The 22,374-nt window shown below is 32.9% G+C and overlaps 1 protein-coding gene across 1 annotated transcript in view; it reads right to left on the bottom strand.

Moving 5' to 3' along the window:
* Positions 1 to 1,685: 1,685 nt before the first annotated feature.
* The window catches only part of LOC133330337 (voltage-dependent calcium channel subunit alpha-2/delta-3), a 62,890-nt gene continuing 42,201 nt past the window's right edge, over positions 1,686 to 22,374 (bottom strand). Inside the window, exons 16-22 of the mRNA XM_061538800.1 lie at positions 20,992 to 21,036; positions 14,707 to 14,800; positions 8,261 to 8,371; positions 7,928 to 8,186; positions 7,628 to 7,852; positions 5,023 to 5,505; positions 1,686 to 1,802 (exon numbers count right to left, since the gene is read on the bottom strand). Coding sequence (XP_061394784.1) covers positions 1,710 to 1,802; positions 5,023 to 5,505; positions 7,628 to 7,852; positions 7,928 to 8,186; positions 8,261 to 8,371; positions 14,707 to 14,800; positions 20,992 to 21,036 — 1,310 coding nt within the window. The 3' untranslated portion in view covers positions 1,686 to 1,709. The remainder of the gene's footprint in view (positions 1,803 to 5,022; positions 5,506 to 7,627; positions 7,853 to 7,927; positions 8,187 to 8,260; positions 8,372 to 14,706; positions 14,801 to 20,991; positions 21,037 to 22,374) is intronic.

Genomic DNA, 22,374 nt, shown 5'->3' on the forward strand with positions numbered 1-22,374 from the left:
TGATGGCGGGCATCATAACTCCTCATCGGAACATCGGAATCCGAAAATTCCAACGGTGTTAGAAAGAGTACATGTCTGGCTCTGGTATGAACTAGGATTATTGACTTCGCTCTAAAATTAACAAAATGGCGGACCTTTGAAAAAATATTTTTGGAAAATCGCCAATTTTTTACCAAAAACCTTCACTAGTTCATACGATAGCTATACACTCACAGAGAAACGTGTAAATATTTACAATCGATTAGGTTGTTAGTTTTTGAGTTATCGTGCCCGCCATTCGCAAAACCAATGTTTAGAGAAAAACGCGTTTAAAGTTTGAGAAGCCCTTCAGCCGTCACTTGATGCTGACACAATAAATCGGCTATATCTTCAAGAGTTCTTGAGATTTTCACTTGAATTTTTGAATTTTCAGTTGGTTTGAAAATTCCAAAAATTCCCAATATTGGTCCACCTTTTATAACGGCACCTCTGAAATTACGATATTATGGGCATGTTTCTCAACCGAATTGGCAGTAATTTGGTAATTTGAATTAACATTGGTTAGTAATACTCCCTACCAAAAATTATCAGTAATGGTTCACTTTATATGATAGCCCCTTATAAGATACCTCCCAAATGTCAGTGTTTTAGGAAGTTTAGGCAAGCTTTTTAACCGAATTTGCTGAAGGTTGGTATCGGATAGCCCAAATTCCTGCCAAAAGTCTGTATATTGGCCCACTTTTCGGGGATCCTTTTTGGAGGTAAGCCGAATTAGCTCTCAGTAGATGTCAAATTTTACTACCTAAAAATTTACCATGATATACAAATGTCCTGAACGTTTACGGGTATTTAACATATCTACTTTATGGTGGAGGGTATAACAAATTCTGTTCGGCTTGACGACGTTTTTAGTTGCTGTCAAAATTTTCGGGTCTCCAGACAATTTTATGCATAGGATTAAGTTTTGACATGGTACACACACATCGACTTTGACAATTTGGAAGATCCCAGTAGCATATTTATACAGAGATGTGTTTTGTTTCTATTTTCTATGTATGGGACAAGGTTTTATCATTGCTTCTATTCAAGGTACTTTGGAGATCGTAGCCGAAATCAAAGACTCAAGTGAGTATCATTATAGGTCCATATAATTTTGTAGGTATGTACTTCCGGTATTTTCAAAACGATAATAAATAATAATACAAAAAAAATTAAATTCACATATATGCCATAAAAGCTGACAATGATTTCCATATTGATTGTTTTTGGTTGTGTTTGTTTTTTTTCTTTTCTTTCATTAATTAAATCTAAAAATTTTAAGCTAAATCCATTTTATGAGTTGTTTTTTGTTTTTAATTTGTGATTCTTAGTTATATAATTTACAAAAATTGTTTGTTTTTTTATTTTATTTTAATTTAAATTTTTAGTTGTTTGTTTTATATATATGTATGTATATATAGAATTGTTTACGTTTAAGGTCCTTTGAAATTTCCATTAGCTACACTATAAATTATTCCAAATAATGTTTAAACAAATAGTTTGTTTGTTCTTTTGGTTTTGTTGTTTTCTTTGGTAAATTACAAAATGTACAATGCACAAGTTTGTTTGTAGGTTTTTTGGTAAATTATTCTAATTTTTTTTTTAACAAAAATTCAGTTTAGTTAACAAAAACAATTGATTTTTCCTTTTTTTTTGTGTTTTTAGGTATTAAATGTTCTAATAAAGCTATGTTAGAGAAAACGACTGGAACATAAGGCTATAATAAATAGGAAAATATTTATAAAAATACTCGAAGCACTGCCGCATAATTCAATATTGCTTTCCTGTAATGTAATGGTAAGAGGAATGGAGATAAATATAAATATTAATAAATATGTATGTAATGTAAATTGGAAGTTAGTTTTTTAATTGTAATTTTATTTTTATTTTTCGTAAAAGGATTTTCCATGGATTAAAGTTCAATCTTACCGCAACGCACATTCAACATTTATATACTTACAACTTCCGTGTTAATGAAGTGTTAGAAAATATGGTTTGGAAGAATATTCAAAATTATCTTATAATAAAAATAAATATATACTTAATTATTATTTGTTGTGCATATATATATAATACATGATGTGGTGGCAGATATATATGTATAGCAATGAGATTTTGAAGAATTCTCGGATTCGTTTGAATTATTAAAAATATTATTCGTAGAAGACAGATCCGGATTTCGAATGTGTTTAACCGGATTTTCAGATAATATAACCATTTTTTCTACCGATTTTAATATACCGATTATACTTAAAAACATACGAAGTGGAAAAGAACGATAAAAACATTCGAATATGAATTTCTTCTATTTGCGGACTCTATATCAAATTGTATAAGCCACATTTTTGTATATTAATTATTCACAAATAATAATAAAAAATATAGTTCTTTTATATAACAGTTTATATTACGAAAACAAAAATAAAGAAAATAAAAAAATAATTATATGTACATAAACTTAAAATGTTAGTGAAGCTGGTGCTGATAATGCATTTTAATCTAATGTGCAATATTATGATGAGATTTCTATTAGCGATTTTATAGCATGTTTATATGGGTATATATATATATATATTTTTTTTTATAAATTATGTACACCTTTATATTTTATTACACTTGCAGCTCTATCAAAAGCATTAACATTAATATACATATATATTAATATAAAATTAATATATACATATTATTATTGAGTTATATCAAAAGTCAGATGGTTTATACATTAACCTCTAGTTAATATACCACTTATATATAATATATTTGTATTTTTCTGACTTTATGACATAACCATCCTTGTTAATTGTTATTGTAAATACATGAGCTGAAAACTTGACAGATCATACTTATGAAAAAAACCTTTAGCTGTCGTATATGCTGACAGTAACGACGACGACAAAGTAGTGTAAGGAGTATTCCACTTTGAAATGTTTATTGCTTATATATAGCGCATATAAATAATTGTTTTTGTATGCATGCATATTTGTATTAAATTGCCAAAACAGATCAGAAATAATACACAATAGGACATCAAAAGCAATAGAGAATAATTTAAATAAAAAATAAATAATAATTTTTCCCTGAAGATAGAAGTTCGAAATAGATGGCTATACCTAATCCTCAAGAGATAAATAAACCTAATCCTTAAAAAAAAAAACAAATTGGTCTTTATAAAGACATTTGGTATATACAAAGACCTCTGATCTCTATACAGACCAATTGGTCTATATAAAGACCTTTGGTCTCTATACAGACCAATTGGTCTATATAAAGACCTTTGGTCTCTATACAGACCAATTGGTCTATTTAAAGACCTTTGGTCTCTATATAGACCAATTGGTCTATATAAAGACCTTTGGTCTCTATACAGACCAATTGGTCTATATAAAGACCTTTGGTCTCTATACAGACCAATTGGTCTATATAAAGACCTTTGGTCTCTATACAGACCAATTGGTCTATATAAAGACCTTTGGTCTCTATACAGACCAATTGGTCTATATAAAGACCTTTGATCTCTATACAGACCAATTGGTCTATATAAAGACCTTTGGTCTCTATACAGACCAATTGGTCTATATAAAGACCTTTGGTCTCTATACAGACCAATTGGTCTATATAAAGACCTTTGGTCTCTATACAGACCAATTGGTCTATATAAAGACCTTTGGTCTCTATACAGACCAATTGGTCTATATAAAGACCTTTGGTCTCTATACAGACCAATTGGTCTATATAAAGACCTTTGGTCTCTATACAGACCAATTGGTCTATATAAAGACCTTTGGTCTCTATACAGACCAATTGGTCTATATAAAGACCTTTGGTCTCTATACAGACCAATTGGTCTATATAAAGACCTTTGGTCTCTATACAGACCAATTGGTCTATATAAATACCTTTGGTCTCTATACAGACCAATTGGTCTATATAAAGACCTTTGGTCTCTGTATAGACCAATTGGTCTATATAAATACCTATGGCCCCTAGACCAATTGGTCTATATAAAGACCTATGGCATCTATATAGAACAATTGGTCTATACAAAGACCTTTGGTCTCTATACAGACCAATTGGTCTATATAAAGACCTTTGGTCTATATACAGCCCAGCTGGTCTGTTTATAATGACGTTTGGTCTCTATACAGCCCAATTGGTCTATATAAATACCTATGGCCTATATAGACCAATTGGTCTATATAAAGACCTTTGGTCTTTATATAGACCAATTGGTCTATATATACAGACCAAGTGGTCTATATAAAGACCTTTGGTCTATATACAGACCAATTGGTCTATATAAAGACCTTTGGTCTCTATACAGACCAATTGGTCTATATAAGATGTCCTATACAGACCAATTGGTCTATATAAAGACTATACAGACCAACTGGTCTGTATTCACCTTTTTTTTAAATAGACAAAATAAGCTAGAATACATATACTTCGAAGCATAAACAAAGATCTGCTAGCAGATATCCCTTTTCTTCTCTAAATCTAATATTTTTATTTTATTTAATATCAAAAAAAATATATGCTCAAATATTTGCCTGATTCCGTTACATAGAGGACAACCAAAACGTAGAAACATGCCATGATTTAATGCCCAATTTATTGAAGAAACAAAACTAAATAATGTTATGCAGCAACATTGAGTAATGCAAAAGAATAATTGAATTTTCAAGACATAATTTTTATTCGCTCCGTAAAATCTTCGCATCGAAGATGAAAGCAATAATGTACCCTCTTAAAATAAGACCACAAATTTTGAAAATAAAAGACCAATAATTATTAAATGAAAACAAAAATGTAAAATAAAAACGCAATGGAAGCCTTATGAAATGTAACTTCTCATATACGATATAGATAGTATTTGTTATTGCTGTTATATTTCCATGGAAAAATCCCTTATAATTTTATTTATTTTGTTGTTAGTTCAATGCATGCATAGTTATGTCTAACAAGACAGCCATCAGACATTTTTGTTTATTTTTTTGGTTTACTTACATTTATATGTTTATTTATGCAACTGGTCGGACGTACTCTTGAAAATTCATGATCCTTTTTGAAACATGCCAATGTTTGATTCTCATCCAATGGATAATTTATATCCATCGGATTAACGGTCAAGACGTGCGATACATCGCGCGGACATAGCTTATCGATGACCAGCAATATTAAATTGCTGGCCGGTATGGGAAGGACGACAAATGGCCGTTCGCAGCCATGTGCCGTCATGTTGTAGGCAACATTGCCGGTTGCATTGTACAACGTGTAGAGGTCACGTTGCATGTCACATTGTTTCAGTCTGGTCCTCTGTAGCGTGACCAGACGTACCCATTCATTGTTTTTAACATTTACCATATAATCTGTCATATTTTCATCCACATAATGTTCGAAGAGATCGGCGGCAACCCTACTAATTTCTAATAAGAATAGCACTAATGTGGATAGTAACCATCTAAAGGCTCTCAATACATGGACTAGAGGCTATAAAGGAAAGAAAACAATTTTATATGAAATAAAAAAAACACACACACAGTCACAAAACAAGGATGTCCAATTTGGTTGATGAAAAAAATGATGGAGAGAAAAAAAGTAAGGGGATATATAAGAAATAAATGAAAAGTGTTGTTAAAAAAAGTTTTAAAAAAATATTATATTTGTGTTATTTTGAGAATTGTGTTAACATTTGATCGGTCGAACCAATTTCAGAAATTTTCAAAAACAAATTTCAACTGGGACTGCAACAAATCTTAGAGTCACAATTCAACGCTTGCAACTTTCATAACCTCTGAACGCCGTACTTTTTATTAGCATGCGAAAGCCAATAGGAACGAGTTCAGGAAATACATTAATTGAACGCCGGTTCAAAGAACTGTCCCATTACTTTTATGTTTGGACAGCTGAAAGAAATTTCCGAGATATCATCACACACCAAGTGGGTCGACTCCCCGAGTTAAGTCCTAACAACCAAGCAGAGGCAGCTAAAAACACATTTGTCAACAAGTATGGGGACTTTGTCAACACTTTTTCTGCGACGATGTCAACCTGTTGTCAATCATTTTTATTAAAAGAGAAATTATCAGTCGGTGGACGACTTTGTGGTGAAAATATTTGTGATTTTCCCGAGTTAAGTCCTAACAGAGGCAGCTAAAGCAGAGGCAGCTAAAAACACATTTGTCAAAAAATATGGGGACTTTGTCAACACTTTTTCTACGACGATGTCAACATGTTGTCAATCATTTTTATTAAAAGAGAAATTGTCAGTTAGTCGACGACTTTGTGGTGAAAATATTTGCGATTTTGTGGAACATCCAAAGTTTTTAGTGACTCACTACATTCATGACTTTATTGACTCACCACCCCCAATGCCGGTATTAACCCACTATTGACAATGACACTATCGAACGACATGTTCATATAAAATGTTTCTAGGGAAATATATGTAGTTGTCCGGCTATTGGTCAGTGGTACTGGTGACAATGTCAATAGTAATTCGATACGTATTCACTATTGACATTTCGTCCGATAAGGAGAAGAAAGAAGTGTTGCAACTATGGTATAGGGTCTAGTGAATTGTGTTCAAGGAGTATGTTGCTCTCGAATCCAGAAATAAACGGATGATCGGAGTTCTGTATCGTTTATAAGCACTGAGGTGGCAGATCAAAGCCTGGCAAGGTTTCCATCGAAGGTGAATCATTCAGTCTGACATTATCTTTGTCGCCAAAATGTCTGGCAAGGGTTCCATCGAACGTGAATCATTCAGTCAGATATTACTTTTGTCCTTTGTCAGCCATCCAGATTATTGTGACTTAAGGGAACCCCACCCATTCTCGATTTTAATTTTTCAAGAATTTCAATGGACTGGTAAATCAAAGGTTGTTAAGGTTTGTAACTTTGCACATATATATTTGAAGATTTAAAAGAGAGGAAAAATTATTTACAAAAAAATTTTGTAATTGTTTTGTTGTTGTTTTTTTGTAATTTAAGAGAAGTCCTTATTTTTGATGGCGGGCATGATAACTCCACACTGAAACGTCGGAATACGAAAATTCCAACGGTGTTAGAAAGACTACATGTCTGGATTTATTGACTTCGCTGTAAAATGAACTAAATGGCGGACCTTTGAAAAAATATTTTTGGAAAATCGCCGATTTTTGACAAAAAAACCAAGTTAAAAAATAAGGAAGATCTTCAACGATTGGCTTTATCCTAGTTCATACGATAGCTATACACTCACAGAGAAACGTGTAAAAATTTGGAATCGATTGGATTATTAGTTTTTGAGTTATCGTGCCCGCCATTCACAAAAGAAAAAAAACGCGTTTAGAATTTGAGAAGCCCTTTAGCCGTCACTTGATGCTGACACTATAAATCGGCTACATCTTCAAGAGTTCTAGAGATTTTCACTTGAAATTTTGTAGGGACATTCTTGAATTAGTGTAGATTCGAATTAAATCAAAAAATTTTTTGACCCCGAGAATGGGGGGGTCCCCTTAAAAAAATATTTGAAAATGTCATCCCAATCAAGTGTTAACACTCATCAATACAAAACCAAAACAAAAAAAATAAATAAAATAAAAAACTAACGAATCTTCAACATATTTACCGCTAACATATTCGGCGATGAATTCATATCGCCATCCGGTACAAAACATATGGCCTGATAATCATAGACCGTAACTTTTTTATAAACATTCTCTTCGACTAAACGATGCATAATGGCACCGTTTATTTCGCCAAAGAAACGACCCGTTTCGTGACGATTCAAAGATACGATAATAAAGCCATTATTATCTAGGACATAGCAGGCCTTATCGTCGGCAGCACAGGCCTAAGGTAGGTCGGTAGGAAAAGATAGCAAATAAATGTTAATATTATTGTGTAATATTATCGAGGATATACTTACATTTCCCGTTATGTTGCGGAACAGCTTGTGTAAAGCACTATATTGGAACTGGAAGCCAACAACGGCCGCGGGTGCCGATTTACCACCCTCGGTATGGAATATAGCATGACTAGCAGTGACAATGGGATCGACCGTCGTTTCACCAGCATCAAAGGGCACGGAATACACGAAACTTTCTTCGCGCACAAAATGTTGATCGACGGCACGTTTATACCAAATTTCATCAATGGCCTTGTTATTGGTTTCACTGAATTTCTCACTAAATGTTTATTTTTGTTAACAAAAATTTCATTGAATATGAGATTAAAAAATGATCTATATATGTGAACTTACCCCGGTCCCACTTCTTCGGCAATATTAGAATGAAATTCCTGCCATCTCGTTAGGCCGCTGTGTGTGGCCAAAAATGCCACATTAATACCGAAACGTGTTTTAAACTCATTTCTAAGCAATAGAAATAATAGTAAATGAAACAAATAAATATATTAATATACATTTGATTTTAATATTGAAGATTTTTTTTATAAATCATTTTTTTATTTTTTTTTCAAATATTTGTTTTTTTTTTTTTTTTTTTTGTTTTGTTATTGTTACCTTGGCAACAAACCCATCAAAACTGAAATGGGATTTGATGCGCTTGATCTGTGCATTTCCAAAATAAAAATGAATATATTTGTGCAACAAACAAAACATTTGTTTTTGTTGTTGTTGTATGTTTTGTAATTAAATTTAATGTTAAATATTTTTTTTTTTAAATTGCATTATAGATTTCAAATGATATAATGTCATTAAGAGTGGCAAAAGACAAAGGAATGACACAAAAAAATAAATAAAAAAAATGCAAGGTGCAGAAAGGGAGGGGTTTTTGTTTGAGTTATTTTCATGATAATGTAGAGAATGGTTTTTATATATTAGCTAGAAATGCATTGTAATATAATAAAATGTGCACAAAAAATTATAATCTCAAATAAATATATAATATTTTTTTTTTCAGAGATGCAACTTATTCGAATTCAAAGATTGGTTTCTGAATTTTACGTTTATCTGAAATGTTACTCCATATTAATTTAAAATGTTGTTATTTTCGTAGAAATATGTGAAAATTTGTCAGTCGATTTTTCAGGCTGATATATACCTACAGCCTATCACATATGTACTACCCCCGTATCCTGACTTTTATATGTTTTTATACCCATCACCACACTGTGGTACAGGGTATTATGTCTCTGTGCATATGTTTGTAACAGGCAAAAGGAAACGAGATAGGCACATGGTTCCTTTTGAGAATATGCATAGAATCACTTTCGAAGTCGATTTATGCATATTCGTCCGTCTGCTTGTCTGCCATGTTAAATTGTAAACAAAGTACAGGTCGCATTTATGATCCGAATTGGATGAAATTTGACATAGGTCACTTATTTGGCCCAAGGAGGAACTCTATTGAAATTGGGAAAAATCGGTTCAGATTTAGATATAGCTCCCATATATATTTTCCTCCGATTTAAGGTGAATGGGGCACCAAAGTTCCTGCATATTTTTCGATTTGCACGAAATTTGGCATAGAGTACTGAATTAGGTCCAGAACGAAGTTTGCTAAGTTTCGAGAAAATCGGGTCAGATTTATATATAGCTCCCATATATATTTTCGTCCGATCTAAGGTAAATGGGGCTTTCAATTCCCTTTATATCTTTCGATATGCACGAAATTTGGCATAGGGTACAGAATTAGGTCCAGAATGATGTGTGTTAGGTTTCGTCAAAATCGGTTCAGATTTATTTATAGTTCCCATATACATTTTCGTCCGATCTAAGGTAAATGGGGCTTCCAAGTCCCTGTATATCTTTCGATATGCACGAAATTTGGCATAGCGTACAGAATTAGGTCCAGAAGGAAGTGTGCCAAGTTTCGAGAAAAACGGGTCAGATTTACATTTAGCTCCCATATATATTTTCGTCCGATCTAAGGTAAATGGGGCTTCCAAGTCCCTATATATGTCTTTCGTTTTGCACGAAATTTGGCATAGGGTACAGAATTAGGTCCAGAATGATGTGTGTTAAGTTTCGTGAAAATCAGTTCAGATTTAGATATAGCTCCCATATATATTTTCCTCCGATTTAAGGTAAATGGGACACCAAAGTTCCTATATATTTTTTGAATTGCATGAAATTTGGCATAGAGTACTGAATTAAGTCCAGAACGAAGTGTGCTAAGTTTCGAGAAAATCTAAAAATATATAGGAACTTTAGTGCCCCATTTACCTTAAATCGGAGGAAAATATATATGGGAGCTATATCTAAATCTAAAACGATTTTCACGAAACTTAACACACATCATTATGGACCTAATTCTGTATCCTATGCCAAATTTCGTGCATGTCAGATTTATATATAGCTCGCATATATATTTTCGTCCGATCTAAGGTAAATGGGGCTTCCAAGTCCCCATATATGTCTTTCGATTTGCACCAAATTTCTGTTAGTTTCGTGAAAACCGGTTCAGATTTAGATATAGCTCCCATATATATATTCCTCCGTTTTTATATAAATGGTGCACCAAAGTCAATATATATTTTTCGATTTGCACGAAATTTGGCATGGCGTGCTGGGCTAAGTCTAGAATGATGCGTGCTAAGTTTCCTGGAAATCGGTTCAGATTTAGATATAGCTCCTATATATTTTCTCTTTCGATTTTATGTAAATTGTGCACTAAAGACCCTAAGTTTTTCCAGCTGCCACACAATTTTGTACAATGAAGTTAATATAAATTTATCTCTGGTTAATATAAATTAATCTCTGGCAAGTCTCGTTGAAATCGGTTCAGATTTAGATATAGGATCAGATATTTATCCAAATAATCAACGGGTATCCGATTTATATTTGCTTTAAATTGATTTACATAATTTTGTCCCATTGTAAGAAGAAACTCTATATCTGACCAAATGAAAAATTTAGTATCGGTTGCAGAATGACATGTTTATGAATCCAATTTCATTTTACTGGTCCTTCAAAAATGCGACATCTGTTGGAATTCATCTGTTGAATATACCCAAAGTGGTGAAGGGTATCATATAGTCGGCACTGTCCGACTTTACTACATTCCTTACTGGTCTTGGTTTGTGGAGTTGTGCCAAATCACTGTTTGAATTATTTCAATTTGTGTGGGAGGTTCCAAAAGGGGTGGAGTTTCCTAAGTATAAAATTTGAATTAAATTGGACAATACATTCTCTTGATATTGGATTTATGGGCCCATATGTTCCATTGCTTAAAATATTAGTCTGTGCAAAGTATGGTTTAAATCGGATATTCTATTCGCATTAAATTATAAAATTCATTTCCTGCTAAATTTTTACCATTTTGTGAGACATATTCCCCAACTTCGATCTTGATATAAGCTTAAAAGAAATATAAGTATGTGCAGAGTTTGTATCAAATCATTCTCTTGATATTGGATTTACAGTTCAGCAAGGCTTACGGCCGAAAGGACGTACATTTGTTAATGACTTCAAATTTTCTGAAACGGACTTGGTCCAAAAACGACATTCCTTTTGCTTTAAATTTACAAATTAAGTTAATTAAATTTACAAATTTTCAAAATATTGGATCTTTGTGGGGAAGGAATCACAAGGAATGGACCAATGGGTCCCATCTTCGGACTTTAGTCTTAATAAAGATAATAGATTTTGCAAAGTTAATACAAAAATAATTTTCAGCAAACATTTGAACATTTTCTGGGGGATGTACCAGAAGGAGTGGACCGATATTCCCCTTCATCGAACATAAACTATGTTTGCAAAAACCGGTTATTCCCTTGGAGAAATGTCGTGCGCAATGGTGGGCCAGAAAGACAGACGAACGGATATTTGTAAATCGACCCAAAATTATATGAAACGGATTTACTGCAAAGAAACGTGTGGTCTAAAACCAATATTTCGATGAGGCACATTTTTGCCTTATCAAAATGTATATACCCTCATTAATCATAAGGCTGAGTATATAATCAACAATGCGAACTCTGATGATAATCCTTGTTAGAGTCTGTCTTGGCTTTGAGAACTCAAGAAATAAAATACATAGTAGGCTTTATATCCATAGGGAAATTAATTATTTAAAATATGGCTCATATGTAAACTTCTGTCGAAATTAAGCTTGAACATTCAGCGAATAATGAGAACGGTCCCTACTGGGTTTTTCATAAAGATCTAAAATATCAGATTTTCACCAAAAAGCACATTTTTTACGATATTTATAATTTCAGGTTTTCATAAATGGACTTTTTTCTTGCCTACAATTCACTCCAGATATCCTGCTCCTTGAATTTAACCATATATATGCATATGTACATCCCAATCCACAAAATGCATTTACTAATGTATGTATGTGCATACATACACATTTATTTATTTATTGCAAACGATTTATGTGAATACATTTCCATTGGTTTCATATCGCCAAAAAATGCCTTTTCAATCTCCGACTTTGGACTGCCTTTATGCGATAGCCAAAATTTCATTTCATTTAATTCCGTTTGAGTTCCTTCCATTTGTCCTTTAACTGTTCCTTCTGGTGTGTTCATAATCCAGCCATGGATACCCAATTCTTTAGCCTTTTTCTGAGTATGCTTACGGAAAAATACACCCTGGACTTTGCCGTATATTTCAAAATCACAATTGTATAATTGGCGGGAGCCCATTCTGATATTTGCAGTCGTCTTTTATTACGTCGTAATTTGGATTTTAGAAAATGTGTGTTTATTTGTTTCTTTTTTTTTTTTTTTTGAAATATTTTCAATAGAGGGAATTTCAAAATATCGAAATTGATGTTTAAAACAAATAACTATTGTTCGATTGGGAGCAAGCTTGATTGGGAGTTTGTTGATTATTCCTCTTGCTTATTTTGGGAGTTTCTATAGCAGCTGGTGCTTAGTTGCTGTTGCTAAAAACGGAATGCTAAACTAAATTTCTTCAAATCAGCAACATACATGGTGAGATTGAAAAAAGGCTACTAACTTCAGACTGCTGTCATTTCTAAGTCACTCGTCCGACAGCTGTTAAAATTATTCCAGAGACAGCTCATTATATTGTTTACAAGCAAGGTAGATGTATTATGTAGTCGCATCGACCGATCGAATTTAGAATTCGCCTTAATAAATACATAACGTAAATTCAATTTTGAAATATTGAAGTCGTAATTTTTGTGATTTGTGATTAAAGAGGCAAAAAAATGAGAGTGTGTTGCATTTGAAAGAAAAAATATGTTACTGGAGAAGTAACCTTTTTAGTGTTCCTAAAGATGGTGCAAGGAAAATAGATTGGGAAGCAGCTTGTGGAGTTCAATTAACTCCAACATCAAACGTATGTATGGGCCATTTCAACCAAAATATATTACGGGAAGTAGTGCAAAAAACGACTGTTACCACTTGCAGTTCCAGAATTGCAACCAAATCAAAATATTCAATAACGATGGTTTCATTACCGCCAGAAACACGGAATTTATTTCTGGTAAGGGAAATGTAAAAGTGGATTCGATAGAATGGCTCGACATACCTGATCAACTGATACATTCGATTTCAATGACTTTGGCGAATCTAATATGGTTGACTCTGGCCATCTATAAGAAGACGCATTGGAATATGTATGTGGAAAAGTAAAAAAGCGACTTGATGGAAACCCGCGTCGCAGTGCCCGAAAAATGACTAGTGTCGCAATATTCCATTCGACAAATATTGAAAAATGAGCTCGGAATAAATCCATTGAAATTACTAAAAGTGCAAGAACTTACACCGCAACAGAAAGAAAGAGCTAAAGAGTTGTTTCGCTTGACCGAAAGTGGCGAACTGCCGTATTTGGTTTTCTCCGATGAGAAAACATTCGTTGTCCAGCAAAAAAAAAAAAAAAATTATCGCGTTTACTTGCCAAAGAAGTCAGCACCTTCGGTTGGCCATCAAAATATAATATAATAATCGCGAAAATATTCTGGAGGGTGTATTAAAGCCTTGGGCAAGCAAACATTTTGGCCGCAGACCTTGAACATTCCAACAGGACTCAGCACCATGACACTCAACACTCGCCACCCAAGAATGGTTACCAAATGAGGTTCCTCGGTTCATTTGCAGCGCACAATGGCCACCAAAATGTCCGGATATCAATCCATTGGACTATAGTGTCTGGAGTATTTTGGAAAACAAGGTTGGCACTAAAAAAGGCCAATGTGTCGATCACCTCAAACAAGCGCTTCGTCGGGAATGGACCAAAGTACCGCAGAGCAACATTCGGGCAGCGTGTGACGTTTGACGGTCATAATTCGTGCCAAAGGTGACCAATTCGAACAAATCTACACTTATTCTAAAATCTGATGCTATTTCCGACATTTGTTGCTTTCATTCAATAAAATTAAAAAAAAAATAATCTAACCCGGTATATGCCACATATTTACATACAAATGTAAACCTAATTTGTTGATTTCTTTCAAACGATTGCATATTCGCATAATAAAGATACCCTAAATGAAATCTGGTGGTACCTAAGATACAATTATACACGGTACGATATATTTTGTCAACAAAAAAATACACCTCTACTTTGTGGGCTATAATGTCAGAATCTCATTTTATGTAATTACAAATTCCAGATTGTAGACCCATCGTCGAAAAATACATTTCTCTGTGAGCAATTTTTTTCTATTTTTTTTTTTCATTTCTTGAAGAGGACATTTTTCATGTAAAAAAAAAAATTTTTCACACATGCCTCATAAAAATATCTAAATAATTTCAATTACTTACCCCTTGTCATCTTTGGAATTAAAACTGGTATTTTTGGAAAACCATTCGGTAACACGAGCATCGAATACCAACGATTGCATCAGCTGCCGATCACCTAAAAAACAAAATCCCAAAACCAATAAATATTTACACGACAAAAAATAGGTATTTTACATTAAAATACCAAAAAAAGAAATTAAAATGAATGTGCCGATACTCGAAAAAAAATCAAATAAATGCATACGAATCGGTGACATGCATGTTTGAAAATCAAAGGGTGGATTTTGTAATTTATGTGTCGGTGGGGTGGAAGTTTTGTGAGTTTTAGTAGATAATATTGTGCAAATTCCTCAGCTAACAGTGCATTTATTTTTATTACCATTGTTAATATTATGCTATATATTTTATTAGCTAATTCTATATAACTTAGATGAGTTAATTGATTTTTTGATTATGTGATTAAATAAACACACATACACACACATAAAAAGCAATATGTAACATTTAGTCAATAGCAATGACATAAGAAAATGATTACCCCCAAAACGAATAATGTTCGTAAAAAATGAAAGTCTGACTATTTATACATGAGGTCCTCTATAAAAATCATTTTTTATAGAGGACCTCGGTAGTTACTTATTAATCTATAGAACTCCCCAGACAGGCATTTCATTTATAGCAAACGTTTTACGGACTTCAGTTCACAAATGTTCTCATATTGCTCATTTGCTGCAAGACCGACTAAATCAAGAATCTTGACTTTTGAGTTAGGTCTTTCGCTATATCAGACTTCATATTTGTTTTTTGATAGGGCTTCTATCACAATAAAATGTCGGAACAAATAAACAAACCGTCGTTAAGTTCGGCCGGTCCGAAATTGTATACCCTCCACAATGTGTTGGACATTAAATATACATAAAATCAATTGCGATGTTCGTGACTTTTATATGGGCTCTGACACCCAATGCATACTTAAAATATTAAATTATAGACAATTTGGTGCAAAATTTTCCAAAATACAGAATAATGGGAGGTACCGTTATATGGACCTTTTATTATATGAAAATAATTTAGAAGGTAATCTATATGTTAAAGTCTGTATGAAAACCAGTAAAGAAAGTAGTAAAGTTGGACTGGGCCGACTATATGATACCCTTCACCACTTTGGTTATATTGTACATATGTATCCTTACAATTACATGTCAATGTTCCCCCGAAGGAACGTATTCCTGTCTTTCTGCAACCTATGATATATATAATTTTATTCCGTCAGATTTAGTATCGTATGTGTACTATGGGACCAATTTTTGGAAAACGATTTATAGCAAAATTGATTTTAAAAATTTAATCTTAATCAGAATTCGAAATACATATGGAAGCTGCACCAATTTCAATAAAACTAAATTAACATTGGGAGTTTGGTCCACCGTTTATGTAAAATCAGACGAATATATATGTATATGTGCGAGATAAATCGAAATTTGAATCGATTTTTCCGAAACTTACCACACATCATTCTAGACTCAATTCAGTACGCTATGCCAAATTTCGGATATATAGGGACTTTGGTGCACCACTTACATAAAATCTGACGAAAATATATATGGGAGCTATATCTAAATCTGAACCGATTTTCATAAAACTTAGGACGCATTATTCTGTACCTAATTCAGTACCCTATGCCAAATTTCGTGAAAATATATAGGGACTTTGGTGCCCCATCTACCTTAAATCGGACGAATATATATATGGGAGCTATATCTAAATCTGCGCCGATTTCCTCGAAACTTGACACACGTAATTCTGGGCTTAATTCAGTAGCCTATGCAAAATTTCATTCAAATCGAAAGATGTATAGGGACTTTGGTGCACATAAAATCGGACGAAAATATATATGGGAGCTATATCTAAATCTGAACCGATTTTCACGAAATTTAGCACACATCATTCTAGACCTAATTAATTACGCTGTGCCAAATTTCGTGCAAATCGAAAGATTTTAAGGGGATTCGGTACACCATCTACCTTAAATCGGACGAAAATATATATGGGAGCTATATGTAAATCTGAACCGATTTTCACGAAACTTAGCACACATCATTCTATACCTAATTCATTACGCTGTACTAAATTTAGGGACTTTGGTGCACATAAAATCGGACGAAAATATATATGGGAGCTGTATCTAAATCTGAACCGATTTTCACGAAATTTAGCACACATCATTCTAGACCTAAATAATTACGCTGTGCCAAATTTCGTGCAAATCGAACAATTTTAAGGGGATTCGGTACACCATCTACCTTAAATCGGACGAAAATATATATGGGAGCTATATGTAAATCTGAACCGATTTTCAGGAAACTTAGCACACATCATTCTATACCTAATTCATTACACTGTACCAAATTTCGTGCAAATCGAATGATATTAAGGGACTTTGGTAAACCATTTACCTAAAATCGGACGAAAATATATATGGGAGCTATATCTAAATCTGAACCGATTTTTCCCAATTTCAATATGGTTCGTCCTTGGACCAAATAAGTGACATGTGCCAAATTTCATCCAATTCGGATAATAAATGCGACCTACACTTTGTTTACAATTTAACATGGACAGACGGACGGACGGTCGGACAGACGGACATGCATAAATCAACTCAGAAAGTGATTCTATGCATATTCTCAAAAGGAACCATAGGTCTATCTCGATTATTTCTGCCTGTTACATACATATGCACAAAGACATAATACTTTTAAAACATACTTTGTCTGTACTTCTTCTGGAAGGGTTTCTATAATTAGAAGTTCTTTGGATTACATTTAGGATACTCTGACCTCTTTCTGTACCATTCATCGGGCTCTGGTAAGAAGTATCTAAAGATACTTCAGTTGGAAGAACTTCTATCTAAAGAATATATCTGAAATTAATTAAATTAATGAAGGTCGACTGAATGTGTTAAACCTGGTGAAAAAGAACCCTGTTGAAGGCTATTTCTAGGTTCTTCAGCTTTTGATAGAACCTGAAAAAGTTTATGTTAATTTGGGGGAAAAGAAATCCCTTATTTTTTCGGCAGATGACTGTACTGATAGATTTCTTGTAAAGTGTCGATCAAACAATAGCTTGTTGTAAGGGTGACATTTCGGAGTAAAAAAAATATTTTGTTTGGTGCATTCAGTTGTGAGTTACAGTTGAAAGTCTTCCTATAGAGAACTTCTATATATACCACAGTTGCAGGACTATTACATGAATATATATATATAAGTTCATCAATCCGAAGAAACACAAGGACTAATATGTTTTCCCGGAGGTATTTAAAAATCCATTTTCTTTAGGACTTTTCGAAAGTTTTTCGAAATAAAAAGTTTTCAGGAATTTTATATAACACATCTACATAAATCCCCTATAAGATCTTCTATGTATAAAAATATAGCCTATATATGTACGTAGAAGTTATCTAAAAGGGGTTCTATTAGCATATTCTGGTCTTCTGCAGCTTAGCCTTCTCGTCTTTTTAAGCAGGTCTTTTGTCTTCTACAGGTAGACCTTCTGATTTTCTGTATAACTCGAATTATTTATTGTTATAGGAAGACCTTCTGGTCAGATCTTCTATAAACAAATCTTCTTATCTTCTGTAGGAAGACATTTTGATCTTCTTTTAGAACTCCACCTATAGGAAAAACTTCTACACCTTTTTCGCATGTTATTTAAAATATATCAAATCAAATTCGAGAAATCCATTTGTAGTTCACATCATACAATTTGGTATTACAAGTGAAATGTTATGAATTGCAAATTGAGTTCTCGATTTACAAATGAAATTCTCGAATTGCAATTGAAATGTTTTGAATAAAATTTGAAACAGGTATAGTCCAATATTTGAATAGTTTATGTTCTTCTATAGAAGAACATTTCAAGTGTAGGGACATGTATAATTTCTACAGAAGTAGTAAGCATGCCTCTCTATAAATTTATTTAACTCCATATCATCCTTTATTTACAAAAATGGCAAGACGTTGATCGTCTATGGTTAAATTGTCCCCTTGTGGCTTGTGGAGAACTTCTGAAAGATTTTCCAGAGAAATCTCTATGAGGTCTTCTACCTATGCAAATCACCTTTGAAATTCTATAGATGACGAAAGACATTGTACTTTATATATAAATAATTCTATCTGTCGAAATTATCTCTATGATCCTGTTAGCTGCGCAAATGTTAATTTAAAGATGTACTGCCGAAGAAGCCTTCATGAACGCAAAAAAATAATTTCGCACATCCATCAAATTTTTGCAATTTTTATATCCTTCACCACACTGTGGTACAGGGTATTATGTCTTTGTGCATATGTTTGTAACAGGCAAAAGGAAACGAGATAGACCCATAGCTCCTTTTAAGAATATGCATAAAATCACTTTCTGAGTCGATTTATGCATGTCCGTCCGTCTGTCCGTCTGTCCGTCTGTTGGTGTTAAATTGTAAACAAAGTACATATATATATATATATATATATATCCGATTTGGATGAAATTTGCCACATGTCACTTATTTGATCCAAGGACAAACCCTATTGAAATTGGGAAAAATCGGTTCAGATTTAGATATAGCTCCCATATATATATTTTCGCTCGATTTAAGGTAAATTGTGCACCAAAATCCCTATATATCTTTCGATTTGCACCAAATTTGGCATAACGTACTGAATTGAGCCTAGAGTGATGTCTGCCAAGTTTCGTGAAAATCGGCCCGGGTTTAGATATAGCTCCCATATATAGTTTCGTCCGATATCATGTAAATGGTGTACCAGAGTCCCTATATATCCTTCGATTTGCACGAAATTTGGCTTAACGTACTGAATTGAGCCTAGAGTGATGTCTGCCAAGTTTCGTGAAAATCGATCCGGATTTAGATATAGCTCCCATATATATCTTCGTCCGATTTAAGATAAATTGTGTACCAGAGCCCCTATATATCCTTCGATTTGCACGAAATTTGGCTTAACATACTGAAGTGAGCCTAGAGTGATGTCTGCCAAGTTTCGAGAAAATCGGTCCAAATTTAGATATAGCTCCCATATATAGTTTCGTCCGATTTCATGTAAATGGTGCAATAAAGTCCCTATATATATTTCGATTTGCACGAAATTTGGCACAACGTACTGAATTGAGCCTAGAGTGATGTCTGCCAAGTTTCGAGAAAATCGGTTCAGATTTAGATATAGCTCACATATATAGTTTCGTCCGATTTCATGTAAATGGTGCACCAAAGTCCCTATATATCCTTCAATTTGCACGAAATTTGGCATAACGTACCGAATTTTATTATATTATTAGTATAACCTAACCTGTGACAAGTTTCATTGAAATCGCTTCATATTTTAAGTATGTTGGGCATCAAACTCCTCATGTTAGTCAGGTTGACATCAATTTTTTTACAACGTACAAAATTGAGCATAGTATTACGTAGTTGAGTTTTCTAGAAGTACTGACATAGACCAATCGATGAACTATTTATATTTGTTTGAAGTCGATTTACATACTTTTGTCCCATTGTAACGAACGAATGACATGTTTGTGGATAGATTTAGGTCGTTTCACATTTAGATAAATATCACATATTTTATTTCATCCATTAGTCCTGTTGAATATACCCATAGTGGTGAAGGGTATCATAAAGTCGGCCCCGGCCTACTTTACTACTTTCCTTACTGGTTAAAAATCCTTTCATGAGTTTTCCGTTAACAAAAGTCCTTAATATATTTATTTTATACATGGGATTTCCCTTGGTTCTGATACTTTTGTGGTTCTCAAGGGTCGCTTCCATATCCTTTGATAATTTCCCAACACACATATCATTATTAACTGAAATATTTAAAACTATCCATTGGATTTGTGCATTGATTTATGGGTATTGATTCAAAATTGAAAGGGGTCAGTGTCGAATAAAAAAAGTATTGGGACCTTGGATGGTACTGTTAGTATTATTGTATTGTGACAATATTGGATGTGCAATTATTATATTAATTAATAAAAAAAAGAAACAAAATAATTAAATGATTAAATATAAATAAATATATTTTATGTCTATTGTATTGTATATAATACATATTTATGTAATTGCATTGTGAACAAAATGTTGTTGTTGCTTTTATTAATATTTCTATTATTAATATTGCTCGTATTGTGATTTTTTTTATTTTTTATTACAGGTGCAGTAAACACGAAATCGATTATGAAATATAAATATGCAGAAAAATGATTTCATTTCCGAATTTGACAACTAAGACAAATGACTTTATTATTACTCACAATAGTAATTTTCGAGTGGTGGAATGCGTCCAGTTGATGTGTTAGCTGTGGATTTGCAGGTCGGTTTTGTTGTTGTTGTAGATGTAGTTTATTTGTTTAATGAATGATAACATAATGATTTTAAGTTAGGTAATAACTAATATGAAAACACATTAATGGAGGGATGACGACGGATTTTTTTAGGTATATTAAATTTTCGAAAAAAAACACGTCTCCCCTCCCCCCTTAAGACAGAATACGTTTATCATTTGAAATAGATGTGTGTGTTGTTTTATGAATGCATTTGATGTTTAGAAAAGTCTATAGGTTACACTATGTAACTTTTTTTAATGATAACTTCTAAAATTTGTTTTTGTTGTTAACCTCTACATTTTTTACGTGATTTGTTTTATCTCCAAATTTGGAAATCTAAAAACGAACCTTGAAAGGATATAATTTCAATATCGGCCATCATTTATATCGACGGCAATAGTATGAATTCTTAACGTAACCACAATTTGTTACACAGTGTAAAATGATGTGTGTTATGTTTGTACAGGTGTAAATGTTTTGTTTTTTTTTTTTTTATTTAAAAGTCATAGAAAATTGTTATTGTAGAAATCTGGTTATGATAACTATCGATGAAGAATATACAGAATATGACGATATAAAACTAGAACTTTTTGTAAGATATTTTTCAAAAAAAAAAAAAATTGCAGCGACTTTTTCCAAAAAAAATCTATGAAATTCTCTGCAACAATGTCCAACAATAGATAAACAAATAGACTTCGCCTACATATTTGAGGCATTCTGAAATTTTAAACGGAATTTAAAATTTTTGCAAGAAAATATGAATTGTAATAGAGGTGTTATATAGTAGTCCTATGCGATGATCCTTGAAAAATAACTCTGGATTGTTATATATTTACAGAAGTAAATCACACATCCCCCTAGGCTGTTTTCTATGTATAAAAAATCTCCAAATTAAATACGCCCATTAGAAGTTCTTCTTCTCCTTTTATAGGAAGACTATCTGGTTTGTTTGTAGAACAACAAGTGATTTCCTGGAAGATGAACTTCTGGCGTTATATATGTAGATCTTATGGTATTCAATAGGAATGCCTTCTTATAAAACTCCAGCTAAACTTCGAAAAGAAGATTTTTTAATTTTATATAGAAAATCCTCTCCATCTAGAAAGACCTTTTGAACTCTTCTATAGATATACCTTCCGGTCTTCTAAGGACATCCGATTCTTGGCTTCAATAAGAAAAACTTCTGGTTTTCTTTTACAACTCCAGCTGGTTGAAGGCCTTCTGGTCTACAATAGAAAGACCTTCCGGTCCAGTCTTTTATGGGAAGGCCTTCTTGTCTTTTGTAAAAAGACCTTTTGGTTTCCTTTTACA

This window comes from Musca vetustissima, unplaced genomic scaffold, assembly GCF_032173495.1.
Source record: "Musca vetustissima isolate MV318-11 ecotype Yass unplaced genomic scaffold, APGP_CSIRO_Mvet_v1 utg15409, whole genome shotgun sequence".
Lineage (NCBI taxonomy): Eukaryota > Metazoa > Arthropoda > Insecta > Diptera > Muscidae > Musca > Musca vetustissima.